At 41.7% G+C, this 19,245-nt stretch overlaps 1 protein-coding gene and 1 long non-coding RNA gene across 9 annotated transcripts; one reads left to right on the forward strand and one right to left on the reverse strand.

Annotated features, from left to right (window-relative positions):
- Nucleotides 1-547: 547 nt before the first annotated feature.
- Nucleotides 548-19,042, reverse strand: LOC143109226 (interleukin-17 receptor A). Of its 8 annotated transcripts, none has more exons than XM_076271899.1 (12): nucleotides 18,953-19,042; nucleotides 6,298-6,356; nucleotides 6,174-6,198; nucleotides 5,927-6,079; nucleotides 5,676-5,800; nucleotides 5,316-5,445; nucleotides 5,060-5,107; nucleotides 4,713-4,867; nucleotides 4,253-4,339; nucleotides 4,055-4,124; nucleotides 3,694-3,804; nucleotides 548-2,036 (listed from the first exon to the last, which is right to left on the reverse strand). In XM_076271899.1, the coding sequence occupies exons 2-12, from the start codon at nucleotides 6,304-6,306 to the stop codon at nucleotides 799-801; spliced, it is 2,151 nt and encodes a 716-aa protein (XP_076128014.1). In that variant the 5' UTR covers nucleotides 6,307-6,356; nucleotides 18,953-19,042; the 3' UTR covers nucleotides 548-798. The 8 variants fall into 8 exon arrangements, with proteins under 8 accessions (XP_076128014.1, XP_076128007.1, XP_076128021.1 ...); XM_076271892.1 differs by lacking the exon at nucleotides 18,953-19,042 and adding an exon at nucleotides 6,461-6,611; XM_076271906.1 differs by lacking the exon at nucleotides 18,953-19,042 and adding an exon at nucleotides 6,498-6,501.
- Nucleotides 7,182-9,513, forward strand: LOC143141498 (uncharacterized). The gene is made up of 5 exons (XR_012990780.1): nucleotides 7,182-7,672; nucleotides 8,317-8,422; nucleotides 8,534-8,672; nucleotides 8,898-8,952; nucleotides 9,061-9,513. It is a non-coding gene; the product is annotated as an uncharacterized LOC143141498 (long non-coding RNA).
- Nucleotides 19,043-19,245: the final 203 nt, after the last annotated feature.

Below are 19,245 nucleotides of genomic sequence, written 5' to 3' on the forward strand. Positions count from 1 at the left end.
CAGTTAACGCAAAGAAAGGCTTGCAGCCAATCATCTCCCTCGAATACCAATGTGTTCGTTGTTGTGTACTGGCTTGGCATGCATGGCAAACCCCATGAACAACTAAAGACATTAAAGTATGCTGTATAAATACAATAGTTGCCTATTATATATCCCGAGCTCTTAACCAGCACTGAGAAGTTTCGCTGACTTACACATAATAACGTTTGTCAACCAACCGCCGTCTGAACAATCTTTAGTCAATATGGACTAAATACCAACACATTGAGACAATAATGCTAAATAGGCTACTCTGATTGGAGGATTTGACATGGAAACGGAAACCTTTTGGGAATATAATCATACTGTTACTATGTATCATATCTTGTACGCTCTAGTATCGTTAATAGAAACAAATGAAATACATTCGAATGTTCACGGATTCCCTGCATTGCTTACCCTCTGCTGCATGTGCCAAACTAGTGAACTTTGACCCGAGTTTGTTGGTTAGTTCGACGTTTGATCACTTGCGGCGTTTCGAGTTTGGACTTAAATAGAATGTTTCCACCCATGTGAAAAGGTAGCTTTTTATTGTTGATCATGGCAAATGCATTTATTCTTGCTTTGCTGTCTATGTACAATTTGAATAGGTCTGTGACACACATGAGCTTGAAAGCAAAAAACATTTATTCAGTACAAACATCCATGAATACACTTGCACCTGCATTGAATCACTTACTAATTACAAGATAGCTTCACACTTGGTTTTTAAAATAATGCATTACTATTACAAGACAGGCCTGGGAATATAGGCTACGCTTAGTTAATTTCACTCCATAGAGTAAGATCATCAAGCACACTTGGACATGCAGAATGCTGATCTAATCCGCAGTGACGCCACTCATCCCCAGAACACAAGGACCCTGATGGTACATTCATCTGGAAGGATGAGTGACTAGAATGCACAGGTGTGACATTCAGCTCTTGCCTTGGATAATCATCACAGTCATGCTGGAAATGTCCTTTACACCTGTGCGAATCTTCACTTACTTTGAGTTTTTCTGAACAAAATGCAGCGAATAATTTGTTATTGTACCTTGAACAATCACTGTCTTTCAAATACACCTGGCACTGGGTGATCGCAGGAGAGACTGCTAACACAAGTTCATTAGCTGACGAGTATACATATGTGTTTTCTGTCTTGGTGCTTGCATAGGACACAGCTTGATTTAACTCCATATTGGTGAGGAGAGAGGATACCTCGCTGCCCTGGGCCTCCTGAATATGGCTACACACACTCTCTACAGGAGGCTCGCAATCTGAGCCAATACCCTTCTCCCCTGTATGACCTACACGCTCTTGATTAAACCAGTCAGGGTTGTCTAGCTGGTATGCCTGAAAAGCCTCAATGGCATCTCGCAGGGCCTTTCCGGTTGGACAGAGGAAGTAGTCGTCCTCTGCGATGCCATAGATGTGCTTGACCCTGCCGGGCTCGTTCTGCTCCTGGTCCAGGATCCTGAAGACCAGCTCCTCGAAGTGCTTCATCAGCTTGTACTTGACCGTCACGTGGAAGAGTGAGGGCACGTCGGCCTCGCCGCTCACCTCCTCAAAGTACGCCACCATGTACCTCTCCAGAGACGCGGAGCGCACGAAGTCGGGCACAATGAGGGCCAGGGCGGGCGTAAGCATGTCGCCCATGACGGACGCCTGGTCTTCGCGCAGCGTCACGCCGTGCCCGCTACCGCACATGGCCCTCCACTTAGCGGCCACGCCCCGCGAGCACAGGATGAGGATCTTGTCGGAGGGCGAGCGGCCGGCCCGCTCCCTGTGCATCTCCAGCCACTGGACCTTGCCGACGGCACTCAGCCAGGCCGAGTCCAGCAGGTCCAGGGTCACCTCGGCGCCGCACTTGGCCCTTAGGAAGGCGCACAGCTTCAGGATGATCTCCTTGTAGAGCGGGTGGTCAACGGAGTAGATGATGAGAACTCTCTGGGTCCTCATCGGGATGTTCTCTAATTGGTCGGTCTTGGGGCTTATAGAAATATTTGGGGAGACATCTGTGGTGAAAGAAGTCTCAATTAATCCACGATTGATGACCAAAGGTAGGGACAATAATGTAATGTCATACTTTCATAGTAGTAGATCATTTTAATTTGAACATAATTTCTTTTTATGGTGAAGGAGGCGGGGGGGGGGGGGGTGTCGGAGACATACAAACTGTTGATCCTGAAATAACCTGCTAATCAGTGTTGTAGTACTCGAGTCCGGTCTTGAGACCATTTTTGCTTACTTGGTCTCGTCTCGGAATTGAAAGCAAAAATACTCGGTCTTGACTCGGTCTCGACCTACATTGAAAGGATGTGGTAATTTTAGAGCGAGACCACAAGTCCTTTTCCACCCATTTTTTTGTAACTGTATATTTCATAGTATATATTCTAAAATATCCACCATTACAGATATTCTTATTTTAATACAAATTATAATATTGACTGGCGTTAAATTATATCCCATGGTGCTGTGCTGCGCAGTGCAAAGGTTTTGAAAGGTACAATCTTTGCTATACTGGAGAGTTATTCTTGAGAGGGTTGAAGTAGCCTGACCTACGGTTTTGGCATAATCTGTCATTCCAAGGCGTGCCTCTGGTTGTAATACGCAATTATTACATTTGGTTTCTTGAACCACAATTCAACACCTTCAACTTTAATGAAATGTTGACATCATGTCATTCAAAATTTTGACTCCAGCTAGTCTTAAAGTATTGTTCAGAAAATAAGTTTCTTAGACAAATGTGTGCTAAACTGCTCCTATAGCCAACAATCCCCACTCTACCCTTTGGGAATTTAACTTTTCAATAATGAATATATATATATATATATATATATATATATATATATATATATATATATACTCTTTTGATCCTGTGAGGGAAATTTGGTCTCTGCATTTATCCCAATCCGTAAATTAGTGAAACACACTCAGCACACAGTGAACACACAGTGAGGTGAAGCACACACTAATCCCAACGCAGTGAGCTGCCTTGCTACAGCGGCGCTTGGGGAGCAGTGAGGGGTTAGGTGACTTGCTCAAGGGCACTTCAGCCATTCCTACTGGTCGGGGTTCGAACCGGCAAGCCTCCGGTTACAAGTCTGAAGCCCTAACCAGTAGGCCACTGATGCCCCAAAGGCCACATCCGCCTACTTGGGTGATGTTAAATTGGGGGTTAAATGGGGAGTGTTAAATGTAAGTAAATCATGAAAATATACAAAAAAAATTTTGGTCGGTCTCAATGCAGTCTTGACTCCTTAAAGACTCGGTCTCAACTCGGTCTCGGCTGCATTTAAAAACCAACGGTCTCGGTCTCGACTTGGTCTTGACCCTTTAACACTTTGACTGACGCGCTGTTTTTGGAACCTTTGGCCCAGAGTGCCAGCAATCTAGATCATTGTTGACGATTGTTGTAGAGCCACAGCGTACTCTATGTTATGGCTCGTTTGAAAGGGGAGACTTTAAGCTGTCAGTGGGCACAAACCGTTTATTTCTTTATTTCCTGAGAAATCCCAAGCTAAACAGTGGCTAGTTTTCATCAAAATCCCTGTTTTTTTTTTCTAGAAATGGAGATATAGCGTCTTTTATGAAATATGAAATGTTGCCTGTAAAGCAATATTGCGTTTTTGGCAATGCGGTCTCGTCCCCATCACTACTGCTAATACAAACCTCCATGAAAACACCTATGCAGCAAAACAGCAAGATAACCTCCAGACAGTACCACCAAAAGTTGTATAAGAATGATCCAAGCAAGTCTCTTTCTGGGAGGTAAGGAAGTGTCTAAAGGAGAAAAATACATCCGATGATATGTTATGTTTGTGTGCTTTGCAACATCACTTGCAGTATTATACTGCATGCTGTATTATTGCAGTAAACCATTACATAACAACTATCCTATGACAAGATACAACAATCTCCTGTTTTACAGTGATGTTCAGTGTGCCAGCACTGATTATTAACTTTATGTTGTTCATTTGTGTACCCATGTTTTTATTTTCCTTATATTGATTCCATACATTCATATACTTACAGTTACAGATATTTATTTTGTCCCAGTGATTCACACAGTGTTTTATGCATCGCTCAGAAAATGGTGTGATCTGGTGGGAAAGCAAAAGACCCTCTCAGTCAAATACGTGTACTGTAAGGCCTGGACAAGATGCTACATCAACAGCATAAGAATCCAATAGGCTTGGTGTAATTACCTAAAACTCAAAATAATACTCACCACAATAGACAATAGGCATGGTTCAGATGATTGAGTCAGCGACCGTAGGTTGAATGTGAAGGTTGTATTCAGTCTCTTCTGATTGGCCTGTGTTTAAAACACAACACAGATGGGGTTTTTTGTTAATAAACTTGTCACTCACTGAAGATGCACCTGCTAAAGGAGAAATCCTCAGAAATGGAACCACTGACCTTTATATATATATATATATATATATATATATATATATGATAGATGCTATGTATGTGGTTTTTGAAGGCTGTTCTCAGTGGACAGTGAAATATCATGATTCTTATTCTTGAATAATTTAAAAATATTCTTTGTCTGAGAAATGCATACAATTGCCTGAAATTTAAGAATACCATGCCATAGTACGGCAACTTTTTAATAGACATTCAGATCTAAATCTTGTAGCTCTAAAAGCGTTGTCACTGGCCAAAGCGTATAAACCAGAGGGCACCTTTTGAATGTTGTGAGAAACATAAAACACTCTGCCGCTGATCTCAACTTTATAATTCTCAGAATATATCCACTTGTCAAAGCTTATCAAAATGACCAATTGGTTAAATTCACTTTGTGATTCAGTCCATGTGATGTTAGGCTGCCAAAGGCTTCCTGTAATACAAAAAGGTGAACAAGGCACATTTTCTTGAGTTGACTAGAGATGGCATTATAGTATAGGGCTACTGGTGATAACTGACCAGGTCAACTTGTATCTTTCAGTTATGGATAAGCACAGATTTGTTTACTTTAAACGGTGGTAAATACAGGACAACACTGAACCCTAGGGCTAGTGGTATAACTTACCTTGCTTAACACATACATCACTTTCTTTGATTGAGGAATTGTTGCAGTCTAGAAATGTGAAGATGAAAAGTGAGTGATTGTGTGTCATTTGTATCAGACAACACAAGCAATAGGGTACAAAATGCAATAGCAAATTCCAATCAGGCTCATGAATTCACTTTTATGCAAGAAGAAGAGATGGATACAGTATGTGCCAGGAAAGGTCCAATTCTACTGTCTAAAATGAATGAAACAAATACATTGTATGAATACCTACCAGGAATTGAAATGTCTTTTGTGATGGTGCAGGGACTTTTTCTCTCTCCCTCTAGTTTGGGCAAGTGGGAGAAAGAGATTGAGTACTGGCACCCCGGGTCTACCACAACGCTGTCTGATGAGAATGACCACTGGAAGCACATATGTAGGATTCATTAAAGTGCCCAACAGTGATAGTAAGCTCTGATCATATAATGAAGTGTATGGCCTAATAGTACAACAATTCCAAATTAACACTATTGCTCTGTTATACGCTAACATTTATAGAATAATGCAAAACAGTGCAAAAAATTGAAAGACAGCAAATGCAAGCAAAAATAGACAGTGCAACGATCCATTTAAGGTTTCACATATTTCTTACAGGTTTGTATATTCGGTTGAGATTTGAGGTTAAGGTGTTGTTAAAAATGTAGCGAATGCAAATCCTCTGATTAGTACACTTCTCCAGCACGGTCACTTCACTGCCTTGCATTTTCTTTATAGACGCTGAGAGGAGAGAATTCAACATTGCGATGCAAAACATGAGAATATATGACATATTTATGTATCAATGAAACCAATTATCTGCGTTATAATGGGATTTAAGCATGTATAGTACAGAGGTTATCCTACCATCGGACGGTGCTCTCCAGTGGAGAAGCAGAATAGGAGCCAGTCGGCCTTCCTCATCCGGTAGAATAGTCCAGCTGAGTAGCGGCTCTTCTGGGAATGACGTTGGGACCTCCATTCTGTCCGCTATTACCCAGCCCTCGCTGGGGCAGTTGTCTGAAGCGACGAGAAAGATTGCATCGTGATTGTATCCTATATCGCCTACTGGCTGTACGCATATGTTGAAAAGGTTTGCGTAAAATGTACTTACTTATATGGACTGTACAGTTTAGCCCCTGTCAGCAATATATTTGTTAATAACGTCAGAAGACAGTTAATTGAAAAAAAGCACATACCGGTTTGAGATTCAAAAGTAGTCTAATTGCTCAGCCTACCTCTTGCATGCAGTTTGCAGGCTTCTGTAGTATTCGGAGTGATATGGCGAGTTGGGTTGCTATCAAAACAGTAAACAGGACAACAATCATAATTAGGCTACATCACTTACTCACAGATTCATAAACGAAGTTCGCTATGTTACGGATGGACAGTGGTAACCACACTTTATTAACGTCACGGAAATGAAACACGAACGCACTTCCTCCCAGATATCGCCTCACTGGAAAATAGGCTACCTAGAGTCACACCACACGTGTTGTTGAATTCATTCACAAAGCAGGCTGCGTCACTCTGCTGATTTTAATGGTCACACATCAAATGAGATAACTTTGCTTATCCTGTACTAAAACAATTCGGATGCTCTCATCATTCCTCTGCCCTAACTTGCTGCTATGGGGCGGGGAATAGTCACTATTCGCTGTCAATACAGCGAAAAGCGAAAAGGTTATGGTTATGGAATTTAGCAGACGCTTTAGTCCAAGCGACTTACAAAATAAAACTAGATGTACCGCATAGCGGTACAAAATATGACCGCCGCTCAGTCCTGTACAGCCGTTCCGCGAAAATAAATCACACTTCAATTTGTCTCCATATTTTACTCCATCCCCCACTCTTGAAACTTTTGTGTATGCTTGTTTGGCATGCCTGAGTGTGTGTGTGCGGCTGCACAGAAAGTAGCCTACTGGTCCTGAAAAGTTGAATAGATTGTAGAATAGCCAAAGAAGATGTAGCATTGTTATAAAACCTTTAAAATCTCTAAACAATCACAAGTAGGGCAGTTCATCACAGTTCATCCATTGCAACTGATTGATGAAAGGTCATTTACACCTGTAGGCTACATTGTATTTGGGAAAAGCAAAAGGTATCAGCATAATCCCAGATAGCAAGCATAGTCGGCCCGATTCTGGCTGAGTGCTGGCAGTGTCGGCTGAGGTCCGAGTCGGCTGAAGCACAGTAAACACAGTCGGCCCGATCCTGGCTGAGTGCTGCCACTGTCGGCTGAGTTTCAGGTCGGCTGAGGCACTGTCCCCTTGAATGGGCCGACACTGACACGCAGTAGTTGGGCTGATTACTAAGTGTCTTATTTGGCCCGATTGGGGTTTGATGGGCTACTGCCAGTTTTCGAATCAATCTCGGCAGACGGATTTCATACAGTGTGTGGCCCGATACTTCAGGAACGAACAATGATCAGTATCGCGGCTGTTGGCGGCAAAAATGAAACATTTAGCGACAGCCGGACGCTAAACGTACATGGCCCAATTCTGTAAAGTGACTGTCGGCCCAATACATGTGGAAGAGCCACGAGCAGAGCAACTGTTCAGTTTGAAACCAGCAGGACGGCGCGAAACTGTCTCGTTTTGGACACTGCCTGTGGTAAGTAACATGCAACTTTGCCTTTACCTGTTATTGCATGTAAATCATTATGAATACGTAGGCTTATTATTGCAGACAAAGTTTAACAAGTAGCATAACAAGAATGGGTGTTTCAATCTAACCCCCTTGACGATGACGAAGCTAGCGGTAGTATACGTTATGATTTCTTAGCCTACTTTGTTGGCCTAATTACCGTTAACGTCAGTGTTGGTGGTTAGTCAAAAACGTTCAGTGCTGTAACGTTAGCTATACTTGCATAAGTATGTGGTTTTCAAAGAAAAGTGTGATCTAATCATTTTAGAAATAGCTTAACAGTTAATCAGTATTGCATGACTTAGAATATAGCGATTGGTAATTGGGCATTTCATCGTTATCTATCCAACTTCAGGCACTAGGCAGGCAGGACTGAGACTGTATGCCTTAAGAGAGAGTGTGTGTGTGTGTGTGTGTGTGTAAGAGAGAGAGAGAGAGAGAGAGTAGCAGGGTGGGTCCTGTCCTGGTCATGTAAAGCTCATCAAAATCTGTATTTTAAGGTCGTTCTGTATTTTGTACTGAGGGGTTGTTTATGATCATGTAATCATTTTGAACACATATACTTCCATTAACCTAACGTTACTGTGACTTTTTTAAAATGTACACCTCAGAATCCAGGCCACACTGACCAGAGACCTGCCTGCACTCTTTTGGATGAAGAATACATGTGTGAACCATTTCTTGTGTTGGAAAAACAGGAGACCTGAAGAGCTCTTGGTAAGTTGTACATTGATTTAATAGAATAAGTAATACATTTTTGTTTAGATGAGCCAAATCATAGGAATCAGCTTTCATCTAGGCCTGTGTTTTGTGATGTGTCATTTTTAGATGCTTTTGGTTTGCCTCATCCATTATGTCAGCAAAGAACAGGAGTGGGCAGGAAACATGCGCTGTTGAAAACATGGCCAACCAACTGGAGCACCCACAAGGCTCTTGTGAAGGAAGTCTACAAGCCTTTGTGCTTCAGGTCTGTATGTGTTGACAAATATGTCTTGCTCTTGGTGATTGTCATTGGTAATATAACAATCACACAATGTCAATGTTGCCCAAAATAACTACCAGGGAGGTGTTACCAAGACAGCTGCAGAGTGGCAAGACTGGGCTTTAGTAATATTTTGTCAGACAGTAAAGGATAAATAGTTTTTTTCTTTTCTTTTGAAATGACATGCTGTCCATGCATCTCAAATTGAAGGATGGATGGAAAGAACTCTTTGATCAACCCCCACAGAGAGCTGAGGTGGCTATCTGTAAGTATATTTGAGTGGACAAACAGAACTTCTCTGACAGATGACATGTTGAAATCTTGCTTTAGACCTCATAATGATCTTATAATATTATTTTATACCTAAATGCAGTTTGGAGACACCCCCGGCTGGTAGTGCTGCTGAAACTGGTGGAGGCAACAATGAAGCGGCAACAGAAAGAGAAGGCAGGTGGCAAAGGTTGCTGCTATTGAAAAATACTTTGAGAGTGAGTATGTGTGCATGTATGTAGCTGGGTAGGTCATGGTACATGGTACAAAAATACAGAATTTAAAGCACTAGCACAACACTTGACTCACAACCCACAACTACTGACAATGGAATTACTCTTTTCGAGTGAGTGAGTGAGGGAGAGAGATAGAATATTTCTGTAAATGTTTAATGTTAATTTAGAATAATTTATTTCTTTGAATCATTATACAGTTTTAAAATGTTTATTGTTTGTGTTTTTGTATATGAAAGATGTCGATTGTTGTAGATAAAAGTAGATTGTATATTTTAATTTAACTTTAATTTCTAAAGTGATATGTAAAAGCTTGTATAATTTTATTTTGTTTGTATGTTTTATTTGCAAGGTTGTGTTTGTCAAACTTGTTAATAAAAGTAGCTTGTGCTTTTAATTACTAGTTCTGGATTTGTGTTTATTTTCAAGTACTTTTGGTAGTTAATGGGCCACATGTGGCCCGGGGACCCAGCCGACATTCAGCCAACACTCAGTAAGATCAGTTTTATAGTGCGTGGGCCAGTACAGGCCCAGCCGACACTCAACCAACACTCAGTCAGATCAGTTTTACAGTGCGTGGGCCAGTACAGGCCCAGAGGCCCAGCCGACACTCAGCCAACACTCAGTTATATAGTGTGTGGGCCAGACCTGGGCCAACAGAATGCATGACAGTCATTTCACAGTGTGTGGGCCACACCTGGGCCAACAGAAGCAATAAGAGTCATTTCACAGTGTGTGGGCCACACCTGGGCCAACAGTTCCAATAAGAGTCATTTTACAGTGTGTGGGCCAGACCTGGGCCAACAGAAACAATGAGAGTCATTTTGCAGTGTGTGGGCCACATCTGGGCCAGAGGAAATTCTTTGTGTCAGTTATCAGTAACTGGGCCATTGTTGGGCCGGAGGCCCAGCCAGAACTGGGCCAACACTCACAAAACCCTGAGGCAAGGTAGTGGGCCAGAGGTGGGCCGGTCAACTTTTGCTATCTGGGATGTTATTTGTGTATTTATTTGTTTGTTTGTTTATAAACAAAAACATCTCTGTCAGTTCCATGCCGTTTTCAACAGCTATCAAAAACAAAGGTCATTTTTGGATGGATGGATTTTTTGTGAATGTTTCTTCTTCTACATAAGATTTTAGTCATCTTTAGTTCATGTAATACTTCATTGTCAATGCACAAATTAAGTAACAGTAGTCTGAAACGTTATTGTTAATGCACAAATTAAGTAACAGTAGTCTGAAACGAAATGCTGTTTTACATGTAACCAGTGGTGCAAATAACTGACATGTCCAAATGGGCCTTGATGAAATGCGTCGCTAGACTGTTCATACACATTTTAACGGGCCAAAGTTGAAGAACTGTTGTCGTGCAAATATAGGCTGATTCATGTTCCCTTGCATTGTGTAACTGAGGTCCATGGCTAGTCTGGCTTTCACCAGACCAAGCTCAATCTTTTAAGAAATCAAAAAATAAATAGCGGGCAGATCAGGCTGGGTTCACCCAGCCTAGTCCATGGCACCCGATATTGTTTAATTTTCCGATTGAGATATCCACGCTCTGGCTATTCTAAATGCAAAAATGCATCAGGGAGTTATGACAAAACTGTAACTAACAAACTAGATCCTAATAGAAAGCTGTTAGCTTCCCTAAGCTACAGGTAGGCTTATAAGGTAGCCTATTTACAACATAAATTGTTAATAGGCTATGCTGGCGACACAAATAAAATCTCCTTTGGAAACCAATGGCTTACGCCTTACAGTATCAAGCGGACTTAAACTGCCATATTGTGGCGAAAAGTTGTAATAAAATTCATGCAGCTCCATGAGTTAAAGGAGACATATTATACCTCTTTTTAAACAAGTTAGAATAGGTCTATGGGCCATACAAAACATGTTCATAAAGTTTTTTGCACAAAATCAATCTCACATAAAGAGATCTCTGCAGTCCTATTCTTGCCAGCTTCAGTCCCTTTCAGAATGAGCCGTTTTAGGGCTCTGTCACTCTTATGCAAATAAGCTACTGCTGGCCACGGCCCACCTGTCAGATGTTTACGCTGCTCGTTTTCTTCACATGAAAACCTCCACCGCTCATGTGAAAATGACGGATTACAGAGGCGCACTCCAGCCCAACATGTTCGACCCAGAGTCAGACCCAGATCAAGATGAAGAGGAGCCACCTGCAGAAACACCTTCACGAATGCTGCAAGCAGTTTCTGAATGGTTTGTTAACTTTTTAAATCAATGTATTTATCCTCCATCTGTGCTACATGTCATATTAGGCTTGGCTATTAGCCTTTACCCTTTTCAGCCTGTTACTAAGTAAACGTAATGTAATTTTTCGTGACATAAAGCCAGTCTTTTTACAATATTTAACATTTGCTTGCATTCAAAAACTTCACTAGATTCACAGCACTTGATTAGCTTTTATTATTATTATTAATTATTATATAGGTGCGCGTGTGGAAATTGTGGGGCAATGCCAACTGAGGCAGAGAGTATATGCTGCCAGGAGATTCCACAGATAACATAACATTAACATTTCTAAGCTACAGAAAGGCCTGTAGATATGTTACCGTGTTACTAACTTATTTACAAATAAGCTAGCGAGTATGCCATATTACTCACTCATTTACGAATAATGCTAGCGACTGTGCTAGCATAGCACTCACCTTACCATTATAGATCACACGACGTCTGCAGCAGCTGATCATCCAGGTTCATACCCGGTGTGCCTGAATGTTTATTCTCTTCAGAACGCACTGAACATCTACAGAGCTGACCATGGGGCCTTACGGCTCCGGGGAATAGAGCAGTACGTGTTATTTATTAGGCTACTTATTCGTTTTTTCCCAGTGTTTATGAGAAGTGACAGGCTACCGTTTTTATCAGCAAAAGCAGATGTTAGTCTATGTTTATAGGTCACTAATGGCCTTACACACCAACACATACCCCAATTGTTGTTTTCTTTCTTTTGATGTATGGCTATTGTCTGCAAATTCAGCAGGTATCAAACATACACACATAAGACATTACAAAATATATTTATTACTCAAAACAGAAATAAAACATCATATTTCCTTGAAATATGACAATTGCACTTTGCATTTTTGACAGAACTGACAGATTATGTAACCTGCTAACTAATGCAATGTTTTTTTTAGTCGTTACAGGTATCTTGCCTACAAGAGCTTTGTCAGTTTGTGTTGGGGTTTCCTTGGACGCAGAATAAGGGTCGTCAATCCGTCATGTGTGGTCCTGCGTGTTCGTCGGGAGTTTCCTGACAGCCAAGGACAATACGTGGGCTTCAAACTGCCTCCCCTGGATTGAAGCGAGAAACGTAGTTGCCGATCAGCTCCTCCTTCTCTGGGTGCTCAAACTCTGAGGACAGGTCCGGAGGAATGCTTATATTCAGGAGTTCCTCCCTGTATGCTTCTGGGTCCATAAAGACCTCGCCAATGATGAAGCCCATCAAGTGTTCCACATACCCTGTGCAATATTTCACAAACACTTCTGTAACTATGTACATAGTTTGTAAAGTATTTCATTGTACATTTATTTATTGTTTTGTTCATTGTAAAGACACTATAGTGCAATAGCATACATAATGAACAGATCTTTTATTGCTGATAAATAACAAATTATGTAACTTACAGAATGTTGTCTCGGTTTTGATGGGTTTCACTCTGCACTCTCCCTTCCTGTACTTTGGGAAATGCATCCTGTAGAGAGGGTCCCCAGAGGATAAGGTGGCCTGGTCTCGTGCAGCATCCTCATTGTAATGCAGAGCAGCCAGGTAGAGTCTTGCGCAGTAAAGAGAAAACCAAACATGAAAATAATGGCATGCACATAATATGCACGTTTACTTTGAGCTAAAAACTGAGGCTACAATTTCTTGCACTGTACTATATCTCACTTTATTTACAACAGCAAACATTAGCCTAGACTAAGAGCTTACTGGCCACCTTCATTGTAGATAACATGACCATATCTAACTCCTCATCAGTAAGGACAAAACGACTACAAATTGTGACAAACCCTTGCAGCTTAAATGAAATAGAGCTATAGGGGAAATGTGCAAACACTGGATAACGTTATAAAGTGAGGCTACAAGCTAACATTAGCTTATACTAAGGGCTTTTAGCTGTTGGTCGCCTCAATTGTGGATAACATGACAATATTTAATGGAGGTCTAGCATCTAGACAACATTTTAACAATCATTACTTTCAGATATTATTGACTGGGATTGTCAAATATGACTAGATCGGCTGTGTGCTGCATTTGCAATTAGGAATGGAGAAAATGCTCACTCCAAGCAGATGCAGGGCTAACGTTAGCCGTAATGTTTGCGTTAGCTTGTGCTAAATGACAAAACACGAACAACCTAACGTTAGTTCATGCGTAACTGCGATAGGAACACAAAAGTCATTATTTGAAAGTACTTACATGTCTCTCATCTTGTGACTTGCCACGGACAGTAGGTACAGATCCCTCTGTCAAACGAAGTTTCATGGCTAATCCCTCAGTGTACTGTCCTAGGTTTTCAAAGCAGTCTGCCGACTGTTGCTGGAACATGGCCATCGAAAATGAAATGGAGCCACTCGGTTCTTCTGTTCTCTTTGGCTGGGAGAAAGTGCAAGGATTTGTGTTGTTCTGTGCAGCCAACAACACAACACTTCATGTGTGACTTGCTCTTGCTTGTAGCCATTGCTCGGTGTCTGTCCTTGTTAAACCAGCAAACTAATGGCGGATCTTCAACTAATCGAGTGGGTGGGGCTATGTGGGGGTTGAGAGGTGAGGGGTGGCGCCAGGGTGGTTCTATGCAAATTCCCTTATTTTGACGTCAGGTTAAGGGAGCCAGAAAATGGCTCATAGAAGCCTATGATTCCTGACACCAAAATCGTTCAACTGACTCACAGAAAACGCATGGATGGCTTTTTTGCACACGTGGAGTGTTGTTAGGAGCAGTAGAGACCCAAATGGAGGTACAAAAGGATGCAAAAAGTGAAATTTGCATAATATGTCCCCTTTAAGGAAAGCGCGAATGAAGTAGCCACTTCTAAATGGGACCCACTACACAGTAGCTTAAGGTGTGTTGCCATAATGAAATGATGGTGTCATTGTTTGGATACTTCACACACACGTGCTTTTTAATTTCACAGACTACAACTACCAAGCTGGAATCAAAGCACATCGATTCCCCTCTCACACACCCTGCACGCACTTAAAACGAAATAAACAGGCGTCTTAGTCTCACCCATGTATAGGCAAAACTGTATCAGTAACGTTGGTAAATCTTCCATTGCACAGAATGATTTTTGTAGCACGTGCAACAAATGACAGTCGAAAGATACAATTACAGTGCTGCTATCAATTTGCTTGGTATATCCGCATTTCTAGTTTTCTACAAATGCAATCAATCAAATTGGCCTCCATCACTCAACCAACGCTAACGGTAACATTACCTAGGTCCTTATTGATATTATAAGATTAACGTACCTGCAGTAAAAACCAAGCATGTCCGATAAACATCCTCAGATTTATGTCGGCTTCAAGAAGAAATGGGAATTACATTTCATGTGAACATGGTCCTATCCTTATTAGACGTTCTCTGCGGTAAATTACAGTCCTTGTAAGAAGCGTCCATTGTTTTTTTCAACCCACTTTTAACTTCCAACAAAATTACGTCTCACTGCAACGATGCGCCATCTAGTGGACAAACGACTACTTATCGCCAATACTGGAAATGCAGCCATGATGATGGTGATGAATATTATTATGGCTTTCTTTTAATCCTACTGAATTTGTAATTATGTATCGGCCGTTCTAATACCGATAGTATGTGGGTGCCTGTGTGTGTGTGCATGTGTATATGTGTGCACCGCCATCTACAGGCCAATGAGTGTACAGTCACTAAATGTACACATAACCTAATTTTTTTTAGACCCCCCCATGGATGAAATTCTACGAAACTTGGCATACCCCCAGAGAATGCCAGGTCAATCATACACATACAATTTGGCGCAGTTCTGAACATCTTAACTGAAGATAGGGGCGATTAAAGCAGAATAATATTGCATTTTCATTTTTTACCGGGGGGTGCAAATCACAAATGAGTGATTATGGGCCAGGTTGATGTGGGCCCTTGATACCAACATACCATAAAAGATTCTTCATCCTCAGTGCCACGGTTCAGGTAGTTATTTAGGAAAAACTGCTTTTTTTGCAGTTCGGGGGCCCAGCACGGGGGTGGAGTGGCCCCCGGGGACGAAACGAAATTTTTCCGTAAAAGTCTAGTGGGGCTACATACCCACCAAATTTCATGTGCCCCGGTGGTTCGGTGTCCCGGGTATCGTTGACCAAAAATTCAGGAAGTAGATGACGAAAAAAAAAAAAAAAAAAAAAACTTTGACAATCCCTATATGACCGCTTCGCTAGCTTCGCTAGCGGCGGTCATAATAATACAGTAGTAAACATGCACTTTTAAAAAGTTGGTAAGACTAGAATAAGAACATAATCATAATGAACAGCAAAGGAACATGCTATAGCTTGAATAAATCAAAATGAGGAAAGTGTTGGTATATTTATATCGTACAGTGGTAATGGTATAAGAGCAGAAATTATAAACGATTAATTAATACAATGGTGTTTATTATTTTATTTAGTGATAAATGCTGTGTTTGTATGAAGATGATGTGCGTCACACAAAGATGAAAGTTTGACTGACTGAATCTGGAGCATGTAGACAGCCATAGGTGCGTCATATATCCTCATACATACCAGGAATCAGGGTAGGAATTTCACGGCGGCCACGACGGCCATCGTAGCCCCTTGCGTTGGCCGTGAGGCCCCTTTGAAAATCAGAGGTTTACAGGCCACGGTGGCCTTGGTGTAACCTGACTCCGCCAGATGGATTTGCTCCGCATATCCATCTGGGAACTTTTCATTGAAGAACTTTTGGGAAGGGGCGGACATACTGGTTAGCTGATTGGATAAACCATCTGTCTATCACCACCTTTGTTGGTTATCGACGGGCCAAATCAACCAATTAGATGAACAAAGTATTCTTCTAATGCCGTTTAACATACAATTAAGTTAGGTAACGTGACAAACGTTAAGATGTTTTAACTTACCATTTATGAACCTAATCAACGACAATTCCCATCAAGTTTTCACGGTAGGCCCTACACTTCTGAAGATAGTAGATTCCTCCATTATGAACTGGAATCAGCCGTGGAGGATGTCTGTGTCGTTCATTCCTCCCAGCTGCATGGCTGAGACTCATAGCTTCACAGTTTACCCAGGAATACTTTCTAATTTGAATAAAACTTGCGCGATAGCTATGCTCATCTCTGTGGATGCCGTCATGTTGTTCGTTGCGTCACACCTCAACCCGCCTCAAAGCCAACGCTGATTGGACGTTCGTTTGGTGAACTGCTCCAAATTTTCTTTAACGGAAAGTATCCAGACTGATCTCTGAGTGAAACCCTGAAGCTCGCGAGATCAGGATGGTCTCACGAGGCTAGCCTTGGTGCCCCCTTCTTTCAATATTCTGCTTTGCATCCTACTAAAAGCGATTTTTATTTAGCCTGTGGCCTGTCAAAATAATCTTAGCATTCACAGCGCAAATTCATTTAGTATTTTACGCAGTGGAGAAAGTGACAGCGCAAGAAAGAAAGTGCGTCCAAATTCACCCATTCTTCTCAGTTGAATTACTCGCGAAGTAGCCTGAGTGTAACCGGCAGAGTGATAACGGTCTGTGTGAAGTTTGTCCCTCCGCAGCTACGGTAGCCCCCTGACGTCATGGTGCCCAGCTAGCTGCTGAGTGGCTAACAATTCATTGGCGGCTAGGCCAGTTTCTATAAAATAGTTTTAGCGTCAGGCTAAGAGAGATTCTCTGACATCCAGATAAAACTACAGCCTTGTTACGGTTTGGATACGCGTTCCCCTGTGCAACCAAGGTATGTGAAAATGTTTATATAAGGTAGCAAGCCAAGTATTTAGTTATGTTTATCTAACACTGGGCTATTGGGAAATAGGTGTCGGACTGATTGCCAGACGCTTCCGGGTAGTCGTGCTGTGTACTACCGAAGGCCTTGGGCAAGGCACCCGCCGGGTAGCTGTACAGCGTTAAGACGCGGCATCCACAAGGTAAAGGTTTATTGTGTTACCAGGAGAACCGGTGTGTTAGGACCAATAGCCTGGAACACAACGCAATGCAAAATGAGTCTGTGTTGCCCTGATGTAATGCATGTTCTTGTTAATTGTCAAACCTTAATAATGGAAACGTATCAAATGAATATGCTGTGTGTAACAACTGTGATGTAGGATTGTGAAGACTGATGCAAGGGCTGCTTTTCTACTGTCATTTCGTGTGGTTTCCGAGTCACCTTGAGGTAAAAGAAAAAAAAGGAATGTTTGGTATGAAATGTTTGTTATACTATGTGACGTGATGTTATCTGTGCCTATGTCTATCAAGCACTAATGTTAATGCTTTTGTGTCTGCAGGCAGATTGCTCCTGCTGCTTTGCCTTGCCTAAATTAAGTGTACAGTTGCCTTTCCTTATATTTTCTTTTCTTTCTTTTGTTTGGTTATTTTGCCGTGACCTCCGTCTAGTGCCCCCCCCTCCGACTGATGTATTGGCTGTTCCAGTAGTGTGCATTGTCCTGTTAAGATTTTGCCCAGCTGTATACTGTATTTAACTGGTTAGTAATAACAACCTCCTCATCCTTGTCCCCCTTTTCAGAGTACTAGAGCAGCTGCTCATAAGAGGTTCCTGGATCCGCCTTTGCGCACTGCACCGCGTATTGTAGTGGTAACCTGCACCTCACAATATTGATTGAATCACTTGCTTGTAGTGGTTGTGCCTATGTGTGTGCGTGTGTGTATGCATTTGACTGTAGGCACCAGAGTCCAGAGCACGGTTGGTGAACTTCACGCTTATCCCGGACAGGTAACCTACCTTGACAGCGAATCAGTATTGTCCTGTACATTGTTAATGATATTGTCCCTGGTAGCAGCCAATACCAGTCTTGGTCTCCCCCTTTAGGCCCGTCCTTACCGTTCACACCTATTGTGCCTCTGTCATAACGGTGTGGCTCTTTTAATTACATTATTGCCTAATAAAGTACTGTTATTTTTATACTGAAAGCACGTCTCTGTCTAGTTCATCTTTGGTGTATTCCTATGAATCTGCTTGCCTGAGATCAGGTATTCAGCAGTTAATGTGTAAATTATATCTTGGTGTGAGAGGCACCAGGTGGCGTAGTCAAGAACCTTTAATTCTAGATCTGGTCAAAGTTTCACAAGGTCACATATACATCACACAGACATCACAAGTATCACATGAAAGAACTCTTTCTCAGCTTTTAAACGATGTTAGCCAATAATTGCTGTGTTGAACGGTTCACGAGAAAAGTAAATATAAATATAAGAGTGAACCTGACGAAGCATATATAAATATAAAAGTGAACCTGACGAAGCATAGGCGAAACGCGTTGTTCACTAAAACTAAAAATAAACCAGCAAAGAAATCCCACCAGTGTGCGGTGATGCTTTATTTTCCTTTTTATCTATTGCCGACTGCACCTCACCAGCACCTGGAAGGCTGTGCACAGGAACTTTATCCTTTTGAGAATTCAATTTAATCATACATTCTACTGAAGGTTATGCGTCCATGATCTCCCTACCCATTCATCTCTGTGGAATACTTCACGAACCTTTCTTTTAACACATGACAAACCATGGCAAACAGCAGACCTTACCGAACACAAAGGTGTAAAGCAGTCCCCTGTACAGTTAGCCGTTCCAGAGTAATCCAGTTTTGAATTTGCAGTAAATTTCGACATGCATGGATGTCTCCAAATTTGTACTTTAAGTTTTACAATGTGTTTAAATTGTTCCACATGATTTCATAACGGGCCAAATACAAAATAAATGTTACAAATATCGCCTAGATATTAGTAAATCAGAGGACAGCTGACTAAGAGTTTGTGAAAGTAGTGATCACAAAATGCTAAGCATGCATCTAGGCTAGCTGAGCTGTGCTTTTCTGTTC

This window comes from Alosa pseudoharengus, unplaced genomic scaffold (assembly GCF_046254945.1).
Source record: "Alosa pseudoharengus isolate Yale_2024_CS ecotype anadromous, Long Island Sound unplaced genomic scaffold, YU_APseudo_1.1 YU_APseudo_1.1_scf_10, whole genome shotgun sequence".
NCBI lineage: Eukaryota > Metazoa > Chordata > Actinopteri > Clupeiformes > Clupeidae > Alosa > Alosa pseudoharengus.

Excerpts from the sequence above, each read along its gene's own strand:
- LOC143109226 (XM_076271883.1), bottom strand. The coding sequence starts at position 6,387 with ATGATTGTTGTCCTGTTTACTGTTTTGATAGCAACCCAACTCGCCATA. Across the intron at positions 4,868-5,059 it reads TGATGTATGTGTTAAGCAAG|GAAGCCTTTGGCAGCCTAAC; the intron begins GTAAGTTATACC and ends TTTGTATTACAG. Across the intron at positions 3,805-4,054 it reads CAAAATAAATATCTGTAACT|ACACTTCCTTACCTCCCAGA; the intron begins GTAAGTATATGA and ends TTTCTCCTTTAG.